The sequence below is a fragment of the Periplaneta americana genome, chromosome 15 (genome assembly GCF_040183065.1).
Source record: "Periplaneta americana isolate PAMFEO1 chromosome 15, P.americana_PAMFEO1_priV1, whole genome shotgun sequence".
NCBI classification, from domain to species: Eukaryota; Metazoa; Arthropoda; class Insecta; order Blattodea; family Blattidae; genus Periplaneta; species Periplaneta americana.
The window spans coordinates 61,472,045-61,485,512 of record NC_091131.1 but is presented as its reverse complement, the minus strand read 5'-3'; the positions used below and the strand labels follow the sequence as shown (position 1 = coordinate 61,485,512).

General features: G+C 34.3%; 1 protein-coding gene across 4 annotated transcripts in view; it reads right to left on the bottom strand.

Moving 5' to 3' along the window:
• LOC138715002 (DNA-binding protein RFX2-like) overlaps positions 1-13,468 on the bottom strand; it is a 148,460-nt gene that overhangs the window by 71,866 nt on the left and 63,126 nt on the right. For all 4 annotated transcript variants that reach the window (XM_069847373.1, XM_069847374.1, XM_069847375.1 and 1 more), the window contains exon 2: positions 4,325-4,614. In XM_069847373.1, coding sequence (XP_069703474.1) covers positions 4,325-4,614 — 290 coding nt within the window. The remainder of the gene's footprint in view (positions 1-4,324; positions 4,615-13,468) is intronic.

Here is a 13,468-nt window from a genome sequence, read left to right as displayed (position 1 = left end):
TGTCCAATTACAGGGCCCTTTAACTTGTCGTTATTCACCCTGACTCTACAAGCAGGCTCACAGATGCCGCTAGTGCCGAGAAGTAAAGACCACTTACTTTGTCAGAGACTATCCAGAGTGCACCACAAGCAATGAATGAGTCCTTATTACAATCGTAATGAATGATGGAGAATTGCTGGGATGTTACAGAGGAACCAGAGTACCCAGAGGAAACCCCTGTGTTACCTAAACCACGAGCTTGCCAAACACAAGCTATAAATTCAGGGTAAAACATGATTTGAACCTACACCCCCTGACTTATAAGCCCAGCATTCTAGCACTGAGTCATCATGGCAGTTTCTTTCCTAATTCTTTTGTTTTAAATTTTTATGATTCCTCTCAGAAATCTCATCTCTGCATCCTGATGTCTACTAATTTGTCTTTCTGTAAATGTCCACATCTCAGCACTGTTTGTCAAAATAGGTTTGTAACAAGTCTTATGCATTAACTGCCTACAGTTCATAAGTATACTTTGTTCCATAACAAATCATTCATCAATTGATAAAATGTTGAACTTGACTGTATTCTTCTGCCAATCTCTTGTTCAATGTTACAATTTTTACTAATTTTGCTTCCCAGATTACATAAAATGTTCTGAGATATCACAAAATTCTAGCCAATGAACATCATCTTTCACACACCAATTCTCTCTTCCCTGTACATTATTTTCTACATTATCTATGGAATTAAACACATCGCTCTTCTCCATCGGTTATGTAGTAGCTGCTTATCAGTTTCTGATAAGTGTAATCAATAGTACACAGGGATTTTTACTAGGTGAGACTACATCTACTTCACACACACAGTATGGACAAATAAAAAATCAATACAGGTATATCTGAGGCATAAGAGGAGACATAATATTTCGTAAGTTGAAACACATCGTTGGCCTCCAATACATGAATATGAGAATGGAGTGATGCACATCAATTTTCTCACAAGAGAATCTTGTTACTGACACTCGAATCTATGATGTTTCCCTTTGACTTCTATCATACACAACTTCTAGAACACTACAAGAACTATACAAATTTATAGACGTAGAAAATATAGTAATATTTCCAGGTTCAAATCCTATCAATACACTCCAATATGAATTCTTAACCTTTTACATTTCTTGTGATGTATCTTACTATAAACAGGAATAATATAATTTCATGTATCAGAAATAGTCAGTGACAGTTGCAGGAAAATATTTTAGGTGAGTCTTAATCAAGACTGAAATACTTATATTCAGCTACCTTTGATCCAATCACTAAAGCCACCAATTTTCTATCATAGCCATCACAATCATGCGATTCTTCCTTTGGGGTAATGAAATAAGACTTACGTTCCTATGTTTTAGAAAACTTTTACACACAGTGTCCATTAAATAATGAGAATGATCAATTTTTAACGTACTATACCAAGATGCTATGTCTTTCGTTCAAAGCGTGACAGACCTCACATTTTCTTAACTTTCACCTACAATCCGCAATGACCTGAAATAGCAACTGCATTACTCCCACATAAAAAACCCACTGATCGTCCTGACATTGTTACTTGCGATTTCGCATTGAAACTCAAGAACTGAAGACGGATAGGTTCAAGGAAAAGTATTTGGCAAAAAAGAAACATTCAGAGGGAGTATGTTTCACTATTATGGAAGCAAATAACTATCAAAATGTCTGGTATTCTTCATTGAAAATAAATCTGAACAATTTTTATTTGAACTTTTTATGGACTTAGTTTGCAGCATTTGCTGCACAAGCCACTAGTATATATATATATATATATATATATATATATATATATATATATATATATATATGTATGTATATTACTTGAACTATTAGTATGCTCTTTCAAGAGAACACATGTATGCTGTGAGCACTTCATCAGTGAGATGCAGACGCCATTTGAGTGAGATTGTGTTGCTATCTTGCGTCAAAAATTTGCTATCTTGCGTCAAAAATTCGAAAACTGGTTGATCAGCAATAAAACTTAATTTTAAACTGGAAAAACTGAGTTAGAAACATTTAGAGGACTTCAGATGAACGTCTATACTGACGAATTTTTTAAGATAAAGGTTCAAAGGAAAACGGTTCCAACAAATGAAAATGTGGAAGTTCATGAACTCCTCAATAGTAACTGACTGCAGAAAGCAACCAGTCGGTAAAATTTTATTTTCAAATTTAGAAAAAAGGAACAATTTCTTCACAACTGAGACAATATTCTCTTGTGAAGAGAACACTAGCCCTGTTAACAGGAATCAGACACAGGTAACTCTTTTTGTTTCTGAAATTGAAAGAACGTCAGTTTGACTTAGTACAGACCATGCATAACACTGTGGGTGAAAGCCTTCATTATTATAGCTTCAGATGTCTATGTTTCAAAAGTTTATGTGAGCAATGTGATTCATGCCTCCCAATTCTTTTGATTTTTATCGAATTTTATTTCCCTATTTAAAAGGTACAGAATAGGAGACGAAAAAAATGAGGTGAGAAATGTTTCAGGATTGGATATTAATAACTTGCAGAATAGTTAAAACATATTTTACTCCCTCAATAAGGGAAAATATGTTCAGGGAGCCTATAGGATTACTTACCAAACAATATAATTTCCAAAATGTATTTTTTTCAGTAATTTTTCTAAATATTTCATAATATATTCTCAGGGCTCCAAACATCATACATACACAAACATAAAAATTTATTGAAACTAATAATAGTAGTTTACAGTATAAGAGAGTAAAATTAGATTTTATGTGCGAATAGAAAGTTTTTCCACGAGGGCATAAAATCTGTTTACTCTCGTATGCTATACAATATTTTATCCATTACTACTATCTAAATTTCATTATTGGTATCTAAATTCAATTTTAAATTGTACGCCTTTTCTTTGTAATATGTTGTTTGTGAAGAAGTTATAAATGAATGAATGTATGGATTTTATAGTTGCTAATGTGTTGGTTATCATGGAGATAAAGATTTAATTCATGCTGTGAATAAAGTCATTGTTTAGATTGCTAAAGATGGTAAAATAAAGACCAGTTTAGATAACAGTTATGGTTTGTTTACATTATGAAGAGCACAGGGGAAAAACTTGACAAGTCCAAAATTATCGATTTTCTGTTTTAGATGTCATATATAATAGCTAAGGTAGTGTAGATTTGTGTAGTTTAACTGTACAGAATAACAACCTCATTAGTCCACAGAAATCTGAAGAATGATATTCCAAAGACAATAAAATATAATGAGTTTTGAAACTTTTAACTTGCTCTCCTGTAAAAACAGTAAAACATCACTTGTCAGGTTTTCCCTCCTTTACTCTTCATACAGTTACATTTTAAAATTGTAACACAAGACATTTCCATTGCTATTAGGAACTGCTCTACAAATTTAACATGACTAAATCTTACTGCATGGACATCATGATCCATTCACTGAAGTTACAGTACCAACCTAAGTTGCACATCAAACCACTGAATGTCATAATGTCTCTATCAGATAAATGTATGCTTCTTATTTTACTTAAAAATTAACAAGAAATGAATATTAATATTAATCATCACGCTATTTGACTATTACGTTTTCAGTAACTGATAAAATTTTAAATAAAATTAATATGATCTGTCATAATGAATATGGCTATGTACCATGAAATGAGAAACATTCTACCGAAAATTCAACAGGAAATAAAGTTTTGAACTGAATATGACCTATGGACATGCTGTTGAAAACCATATAAATAAACAGATCAACAAAATATTGATCTCAAATCATCCCCTTCCTCGGCTCTTCCAAAAAAAGAAAAAAGAGAGAGGAAAAAAGAGAGTGAGCATTTACTATAACACACTAAAACAACAAATGCAAACTATGTATGACTTTCAGTTTGTTATATTGTATTCTCACCATAAATAAAATCCACAATGTGATTAGGCTAATATTAGATCAAGTTAATTATCAGTAACCAAATGAATTCAGAGTGGTTATACTGATAAAAGTTTCAAAATTATTTGAAAACCATGAAACTAATTGAACAGATCAGTTAGAGAAATTATGACTCTTTTGTTAAAAAACACAAACTGACATTACTCACATTAACATGCACCTCAGAATATTTATCAGATACTACAGAAATTATTAAAATACCACACAAGTTAACACAAACACGTATTATTGTCATAAATTTGCAGAAATTGTATCTTTAGACGAGGTAGAACTCAATGAATCAATCTTATTGTTACTTCAAATGATAACACTCATGAACAGTAACAAGAAACAACACTTAAGTGCTTTCTCACCTGTTGGAGTGTTTGGTGAGCGACTGCGGTGATAGAGACAGAGTTGGCTGATACAATGGAGGCTTGCGGCTGAGTTGGAGGACTGGCGACAACTGTGACAGTCGCTGTTGGACTGACTCCCTGCTGCCCCTGCTGGGTCCCTCCTCCCCCACTATTGCTGCCTCCTCCCACCAGATCAGAAGCTGAAGCTGTTGTTGCTGTAGCTGCGGATGCTGCAGCGGCCATGCTGAATGCTGGCTGTGCCGTCGCCATGGCAACAAGCCCGCCACTGTCAGATCCTCTCGTTCTGCCTGCAATCATACAACGCATCGATGTGTCGTTACAATACAATTCTTGGTTCTATGACCATAATTATCCTCTTAATAATGTAATCGCAATTAAATGTAAGTCCATGATAGTGAAAACAGAGCGGCCGGTTATACAATGCAGCCTGCTACTCCACCAACAACAATAAAAAAACAATAATCTAACAAATCAATTTTCGTGACTTATATTTGGTGCATGTTCTGTTGTTTGGGTAGCTGGCAAAATCAGGCACTTGAATTATGTGCCGCATGGTATTTCATGTGATCTGTCTTGCTTCATTCTCTATTTAATGTGCCTTGCCCATTTCAATCCATTATATAAATGAATACCCCCCCTCCCCCGGAATAAGGGTATATGGTACATTGTTTCCCTACATACTTAGACCCTTATTCTGTGGGGGTATTCAATTACTGGATAGGGTGTACTCATCCTGCCTGTGGTAGTATTTATTTAATTCTTAAATCTATCCTTATTCACCCTAAAAGTTACATACTAAGAATAAATATGTTTCATGCAATCTAAGGGATTTATGAAATCCCCTGTCACTCTTTAATTTTTCCTTTATTCTCAAATTGAAATTCAGTGAGCACAGTTTACTATTTTGTATGCCCCAGTCAAATCCGTAAATTCAACTGGACCTAAAATGTGTAAATGAACAATGGAATCTAAAAATGTATATATTGTTTCTTACACACAAATAGTCAAACAAAATAGAAAGATGACGTGGAATTTTATGAACTTAGTGACACTGAAGTGATTGGTTAGTTGGTTGCTAATGATGATTGATACAGTATTCACTGAATCTGACTTCTTAATGTGGACATTTCTGTTTCGAAAGTACGGGCATCTGTATGGCAGTATTCATTCTCTTAATGAAAGCATGAAGATAATGACTAGCAGAGTTAAATTTGATGTGGACAAGAAATTACTTTTGACTGAAGTCCTCCCATTCAGAAATAAAATTCTCTTATGTGCTGTAAATCTACAATATAAGCCTTCCAGATACACTTTTCTTCAGGATGGAAACCTCATGAGAATTTTTTAATAAAATAATATGAACAATTCAGAAGTATCGGTACTTCATAAACACAAGAGCTTCCAGCTATTTAAAAGTTTCTCTAGCCACATGGACTTCATTTTCATTTGTTACTTTATTTCTACTAGACAAAACCGGAAAGTAAATTGATCTGCTAATATGTAGGTTGTATCTTCAACTTATTTCAGAAGGAAAGTGTTGTTGTTGTTTTCTAATGCCAGGCGTTTGACAATAATGTCATTTGACCTCTTGCACTCCAATATTTTTCAAAGATATTATCATGGCCAGCCACTGAAGCACAGATTTTGAGGTGTTCCGAATCCATTTCTTGGTTTGAGTTGCACAATGGGCAGTTAGGGGACTGATATATTCCAATTCTATGAAGGTGTTTGGCTAAACAATCATGGCCTGTTGTCAATCTAAATGCAGCTACAGACGATTTTCGTGGTAAATCGGGAATTAACTGTGGATTATGATGCAGAGAGTTCCATTTTTTCCCTTGAGATTGTGTTATCAAATTTTGTTTGTTGAAGTCTAAGTATGTAGATTTAATAAATCTTTTCACAGATTAATACGTAGATTTAGTAACAGGTCTGTAAGTAGCAGTGCTGCCCTTCTTTGCTAAAGCATCCGCATTCTCGTTTCCCAGGATTCCACAATGGGATGGTATCTTGGATGGTCTTCTTGGCTGATGTTATACCTCCAGCATTCCATTAGAAGGAAAGTGTAGTTTTCTGTATTCACCTCTCTTCCTTCTAAAAATCTCAGTGCTCATTTCTTATGCATGTAACTTCAGTGAACAACCTACATACATGCAGTTACAAATATAAATTATATATTTATCAATGCTTCAGTCATATCTAATATTATAAAATTAATTTAATTGCATATATAATCCTGGTTTGTCTCTATATATTTTTCTATACACTCTTTCTTCCAATGATTGTAACACCCTGTATTAAATAACAGGTTTCCAAGGTAGTCCGAAATGACTTGTGGTAGCAGAATTTTTATTCTACACATTCCAAAACAACTCAATCAACTTTAATTATCAGTGTTAGTTTGGATGGTGTACCTGTATAGTTCTTGGCTAATGCAGTCAGAGAAAAAAGTTAAAATGGATTTCACACAAACCTAAAAACTTGGGCTCGAATAGTTGACAAAACCATAGCAGTAAATCCTTAACCTAAGAAACTGTATCTAAGTTGTTGTTGTTAACTAATGTTGAGTTCTTGGCAATAAAACCATTAACTCTCTTGTTCTCCAATATTTTTTACACACAAGGAAAAGGATTGGACATCACTCAAGATGATTCTTATCCATTTCTTCCTGAAGACTGCACAATGGACAAAGTGGTGAAGAAATAATTCCAATTTTAAGTGTTTTGATAGTCGTGCTCTGTGAATAATCGAAAGCATGCTACTGCATTTTTCTTGAATACTCAGGAATTATATTTTGTTGTATAATGAAACACTCCCATCCATTATTATTTGAAATTTCGTGGAAATGGTATGATATTATTTATATCTTGATATTTTGAGTTGATTAATTTTTTAACTGTTGAAAATGATAAAGTTGACATGAGATTTTGTAAGATTTTATTTCTCTTTCTAGTAAGATTGTCAACAGCTTCATTACCAGATAACCCACAGCCTGCCGATACCCATTGCAAAACCAAACTTTTGTTAAATTTCATCAGATGGTGTATAATTTTCCAACAAGCAGTTATTTGTTTACTTTTAAGTGACAGACTAATTGTTATAGTAATAAGTAGTAGTAGTAATCTAATGCCCAAATGCTTGGATATATTCCATTTGTTTTCTTGCTTTCCAATGAAGTTCAGTCCGTGTTCTTGTAGGTGACATCTTGAGAGTTGAACAACTCGAAAGATGATCCCTTTTCATTCTACAATTGTCTTCACGACACAGGATACAATTTGGAGAGTTGAAGATTTCAATTTTATAAAGGTGTGCAGCCAAGTAGTTGTGACCTGTTAAGAATCTAAATGTTGCTACAGCATCATGTCTTGGATGTTCAGGAATTAAGTATTTATTTTGCTGCCCATGATGTCATTACTTTGAATTTTAAAGTGCTCAACTGTTTTTTTTTTTGGAAGTTTCTTTTAATTATAATTTTTGCAGAATAATATGGTAGGCCTAAAGTTTGATTTGATTTCTGTAAAATTTTCGTGCCCTTTTTTGCTAAAAATCAGCAATACCATTACCATGGCTCCCGCAATGAGAGGGTACCCATTGAAGATGGATAATTTTATTTTGTTTGAACAATAATCTGATAATCGTGTTTAATTCTAACACTTTAGTTATAGCAATAACATCTGTTATGAAATCACTGGGTATAACAGCTTGTTGCAAATAACAGATCTGATAAAACTGATTCAGAAGTCTAGAATAAATGGTTTCAACTTCTCCATCAACATTTGTAGCTCCATAACTTAAGGATTTATAAAACGAAAGAAGTGGACATGTAGCACCTGCTACACTTTGGTTGGACAGTACAGATCCATCAGTGAAAATCTGGAGCCATTGTTTCTGAGGGAATCTACTATGAACAGTAGCATGCTATCAATTTTAAGACATCTTTTAGAGTGTCACTTTTCTTGGTATCTTCAACCAGGTCCATATAATACTCTATTTCTTCTGCCAGTGTAAGGGCAGATTTATGAGCCCCTGCTCAAAGCTTACTATTTTCTTATACTCTGGAACATTCACAAGGAAAAAACCTGATTCACATGCATATACCAAGAGTAAGTTCATAGAGAAATACAAATATAATTTATTAAACGAAAATATAATTATTCATAGAAGTTATAAATAATATAGTGAAATCTCGATACAACGAAACCACTTGGACCAGAAAAAAAATACTGTTGTAGAGGAATTTGTTATATCCAGAATTTACAAAGGAAAAAAGGCATGCTATTTGGAAGGTATACTGTATAAAGGAACCACCCCTATAATTGGTGTACATTAATTATTTAAGAATTTATAGTATTTAATAAATTGTGATGAACACTTAGATTTGTTAGCATAAAACACAAAATATTATAGAGAAAAATAATGCAATTGTATTATAACATTACATAAACGGAATTAATGCTGGGACTACAATATTTTAACATTATAGAGGATATTATTATTATTATTATTATTATTATTATTATTATTATTATTATATTAATAATTGCTGTCTGGAGATTTCACTGTACATTACATATCACAAAAATATAAGCTGAACATGAAATAGATAAAAGTTGTATGATCCATGAACTTCATTGACTTTGTCTTAAGCAAAAGACGAATCTCACATAGAAAGAGACTGTTTACGTATCACAATTTGCTATACGAGCACTTTGAGAATTGCAGACTTGCAAGGAGTAGCAAAGTGCTTTCCATAACCCCTACTACTCAATTCCCATCCTTGCCTTCTCGTGGTGCAACCTGTTTTTAACAAACAAGGTTCTGTGGACGGGGACCGAGTCACAGCAGTATAAATGTTCCATAAAAATATAAGAAATGCCATTTCAGCATGCTGATCTGCCATGGCATGCATAAGCGTCCCCTAATGGTAAAGAGGGGATATGATTGGTGGAGTTGTCTCAGAATCCTCCCGACTAGGTCATATGGACTCGCTTACCAATGTAGGGCCTCCAAACAGTTTGGGGTTGCATGTAGGTTATACAACCATCATAATATAAAAATATGGTGCCTACATTAAAAGATTTTTTGCTAAATCACTCTCCAATATTTTTATCCATCTAAGTCATTATTCCTTATAAAGTGAGTTTGAACTGAAAGCACATGTGATCACTATCCTTCATAATTCTTCGAATTAAGTAATTGTACAATAGTAATCATTACAAATTTCTACAACAATCATAGGCATGCTTGTCCTATTGAGATGATTACCCATTTTAATTAAATTTACTTAGAAACTGGAAAAGAATAAAACATGGTAATTTGAACATCAATAGAAATTTAAAGTTAGATATATTACTGTTTGCAGATGATGTAATAGGTATGGCCTCCAACGTTCTGTTTTCCAATTACAACTCATTTCTGAGGAATATGTGATGGAAATCTCAGTTAATAAAACTAAAGTAATGGGATTCATCCGAAAAAGTAATCTCTGCAGCAAAATTTGCCTTTATAATGAACCTGTAAAACAGGTCCCATGTTTTAAATATTTGGGTTATGATTTGAGCTCTGAACAAGAAAAAGATATTTCTACAAAATTGAATTACTCTATCTATGCAATGAATGCCATTAATAACATTTTCAAACCTTCTCTTGTGCAAAAAAATACAAGAATTAAAGCCTATAAAACTTTGGCGAGACCTGTTCTCATGTATGGAAGTGAAGCTTGGACCATACGTAAATCACATCGATCACTGCCAATGAAATGAAATTTTTAAGAAGAACTGCGGCTATACTAGCTAGATTAGACAAGAAGAAAAATTTGGATGCTTTGAAAGAATTAAATATTGACCCAATTTTAGAGAAAATTCAAAATTATAGACAGAAATGGAAATCCCATTTTCTCAGGATGCCTAGAACAAGGATACCACGCCAAGCACTAAATTACTGCCCTTTAGGAACAAGATCTTTGGGCCATTTGCTGAAACGATGGAGTAAGACCATAACAGGTCACCAGGCTTAATACGTGATAGGAGGAGGAGGAGGAGGAGGAGGAGGAGGAGGAGGAGGAGGAGGAGGAGGAGGAAGAAGAAGAAGAAGAAGAAGAAGAAGAAGAAGAAGTTGTAAAAAGTGTCGTTTATTGAAAAATCTTATTTCCCTTTGTTTTTCGCCAATACTTTCAATTCTTACTAACCTCTTCCCTTCCTCATTAAATACCTTTCTTCCTCCCTCCATTTTAACTTTCTCATCAATCAAAGCAAAGAGAAAGAACTGTAATGTTGCAAAAAATAAATCTCGAAATTGCCACTTGAAAAAGTATATACTCTAAATGTCAAAAATGTTTGACTCAGAGCAATAATTGAGGGGCTCACAACAAGAGTGGGCCAAGTCCACCAGTGATCAGTTTGTGGATTAATACAATCTCGGATGAAGAAAACTTAGATTTATTCATTGGCATAACAAACAAAGTCCATAACTCATTTGTTACTCCACACAGGGCAGCATTTCCTATGGAAGGTGAAGGTTGCTAAGCGTGAGCCAGGAACTTTAAGACTCAATATCTCAAAATTATTCCAGATGGACTTGGTCCACTCTGGTTGTGAACCCTTCAATTGTTATCTATGTATTTATGCCTGAAATAGAAAATTCTGTGCCTCAGAAGGTACAAATAAAATTATTTATAAAAATTACAGGATAAAGAACTTACATATGTAGCATAGATTGAATTACTACATAGTAGAATCCACCTGCCAATTAGCGGCCGTTTCTCAATATTCTTGAACCTTAAAACTGTATCATCCTTATGTGCAACAGACTTTTTCTACAATTTCCTATCAAGGAAATTCTTTAACTGAATAGCTATGGGCAACATATACTAAGAAAGGTTGACAACAAAATCCTTCTACAAATTTTGAATTACTGGTACTGATCAAGAGGAAACAGAAAGGTTATAAAAAGTCCTTTAACGTCTAACTAACAAAACAGACCACCTGGTCTAGAATATTGAAAGATTCATCATTATGTTGCTGATGAGGCGATAATGAATAGCTATGATGACATCATGTAAACAGTTTTTTACATTTAAGAATAAATTAACTTTAATTTTCCGACTCTTACATTTCACAAACATATATGAAGAACAAGCAGACAAAGCTCTCGTACTTTTTCAACATCGATGAGTTGTCGAAAAGGGTGTGCCAAGGAGTCTGTTTTTTTTTAATGACACCATGTACTTATTTTTCCATGTTTGGATTCTTTACGTCTCAAAACGTGCAAAATACAAAAGCATTCTTTCAAAAATTAAAAAAAAAAAAAAAACATTGATGGCTTAGAAGAGAGAGGAGAGGAGAGGAGAGGAGAGGAGAGGAGAGGAGAGGAGAGGAGAGGAGAGGAGAGGAGAGGAGAGGAGAGGAGAGGAGAGAGACGGACGGATGGACGGACGGACAGACATAGGCAGATAATGTTAGGTAGAGCCATAAATATACAATGGAAACTTTGAAACAAGTTCTTTCATAAACATTAAGATACTTGGATTATATGTGGAGACTAAGAGGAAGGCGGAAAGATTGGAGAATGCAGGGTTTGCAGTGAAAGACCTGCTCTAGAGCAGAAAACTATGAATGGATGAATTAATTCTAAGGGTGCCTAGAAAGTTCCGCACCTCAGGAGATATATATTGCTTGGTACCTATTACTATTTTTTTCGTTGAGGGTGGATCATGTTGAGATCATTTTACTCTGCGAATGTGGGGGTTGAACACAGAGAATAGTGGCTGAGGAGTTCGACATCATTCCAGTAGGCAGGTGCAGCAAAGCATGATCACTCAATTGTTAAGCAAATTCAAGACATTGCGTTTGGTTGCAGATTTTCCACTATCGGGACATCCAAGCTTCTCACTGGAAGTCTGTGAAACAGTTTTGGCACAGTTCCAGGCAAGTCCAAAAAAGTCCTTACAGTGCACAAGTTTGGAAGTGAACGCAGCAAAGAGCACACCATCCATTATATCCTGCAAAGGCTGTGTGCCACCTGTTACCAACCCCCATGTCTGCAAGAGTAAAATTATTTTCACATGACTCCACAGAGTAAATATGATTCACCTGCAAAGTAATTAGTAATACCCCAGATCACATATTAACGGATTGATCAGCCTTATGGGCTTTGAAGGCAACAACTTTTATCAATTTCACTATGCTCCCATCTAGCAACTGCAGAAGAAGTCACGTTATAATTCTCATTTGAATTGCATGGAGCAATTTTACTTCCATCTTCGGTCATTACCAATTGAGTGGCGATCCTGGTAGTTGTTCTCTTCCACATTTTACCGTTTTTAACATGGGCATGGCCAATATGTTATATATGTGATCAGGGGTAATACTAAGAATTAAAATATGTATCTCCTATGATGCAAGGCTGTTTGGACACTCGGTATAATCGTAAATTAACAACTAATGTTCCACCATTTGAACACAAACTACATAACACACTATGCATTATGTACATAACTCTCACTGTCTATATTACAGAAACGATGGAGTGTGTAAGTATAATTTTATTTTTAAAAGAATAGCCTATTTCTTACTTCATTTATTTTCATGGTTCTAATATTCATAATCACTGACGTCTGAAGTTTCAAGAATTTCAGAAGCAGGCAGGTTACTTGTGCTAAAGATTCTAGTTTTATCAAGAAAAGAGGAAGTCTGTCTTACTGCAAAAACTAATATATGTTCCTTTATTCGATATCCTATTCTTTCATTAAATGCTATTGTACGATGGAAGGTTGTAAAATTCTTAGCCCCCACAGACAGCAATACATTTCATAAGCGACAGTATTTTCAGTCTTTTATTTTGTTTTACATATTGTGAACACAAATTTTCTCGATGCTAAATAACCTAGTAGTTGATACAGCATCGTTAAATAACTAAGTAAAAAAAATTTCAAGTCTGTAGCTATATTATTCTATGCAAGATGGGTCCCTAAAGCAATATGATAATTTATAACTTGAAAAGGGTAAAGCCGTAACTTGAGAATATCCTATGATTTCAGAGAGATGGCAGACAGACCTATGTGAAAGTTTTCTCAGGTGGCGAATAAATTATCACGGTTAATTTCCTGGAATATGGTATCACTGTCAATGGTGATTAGTCTGA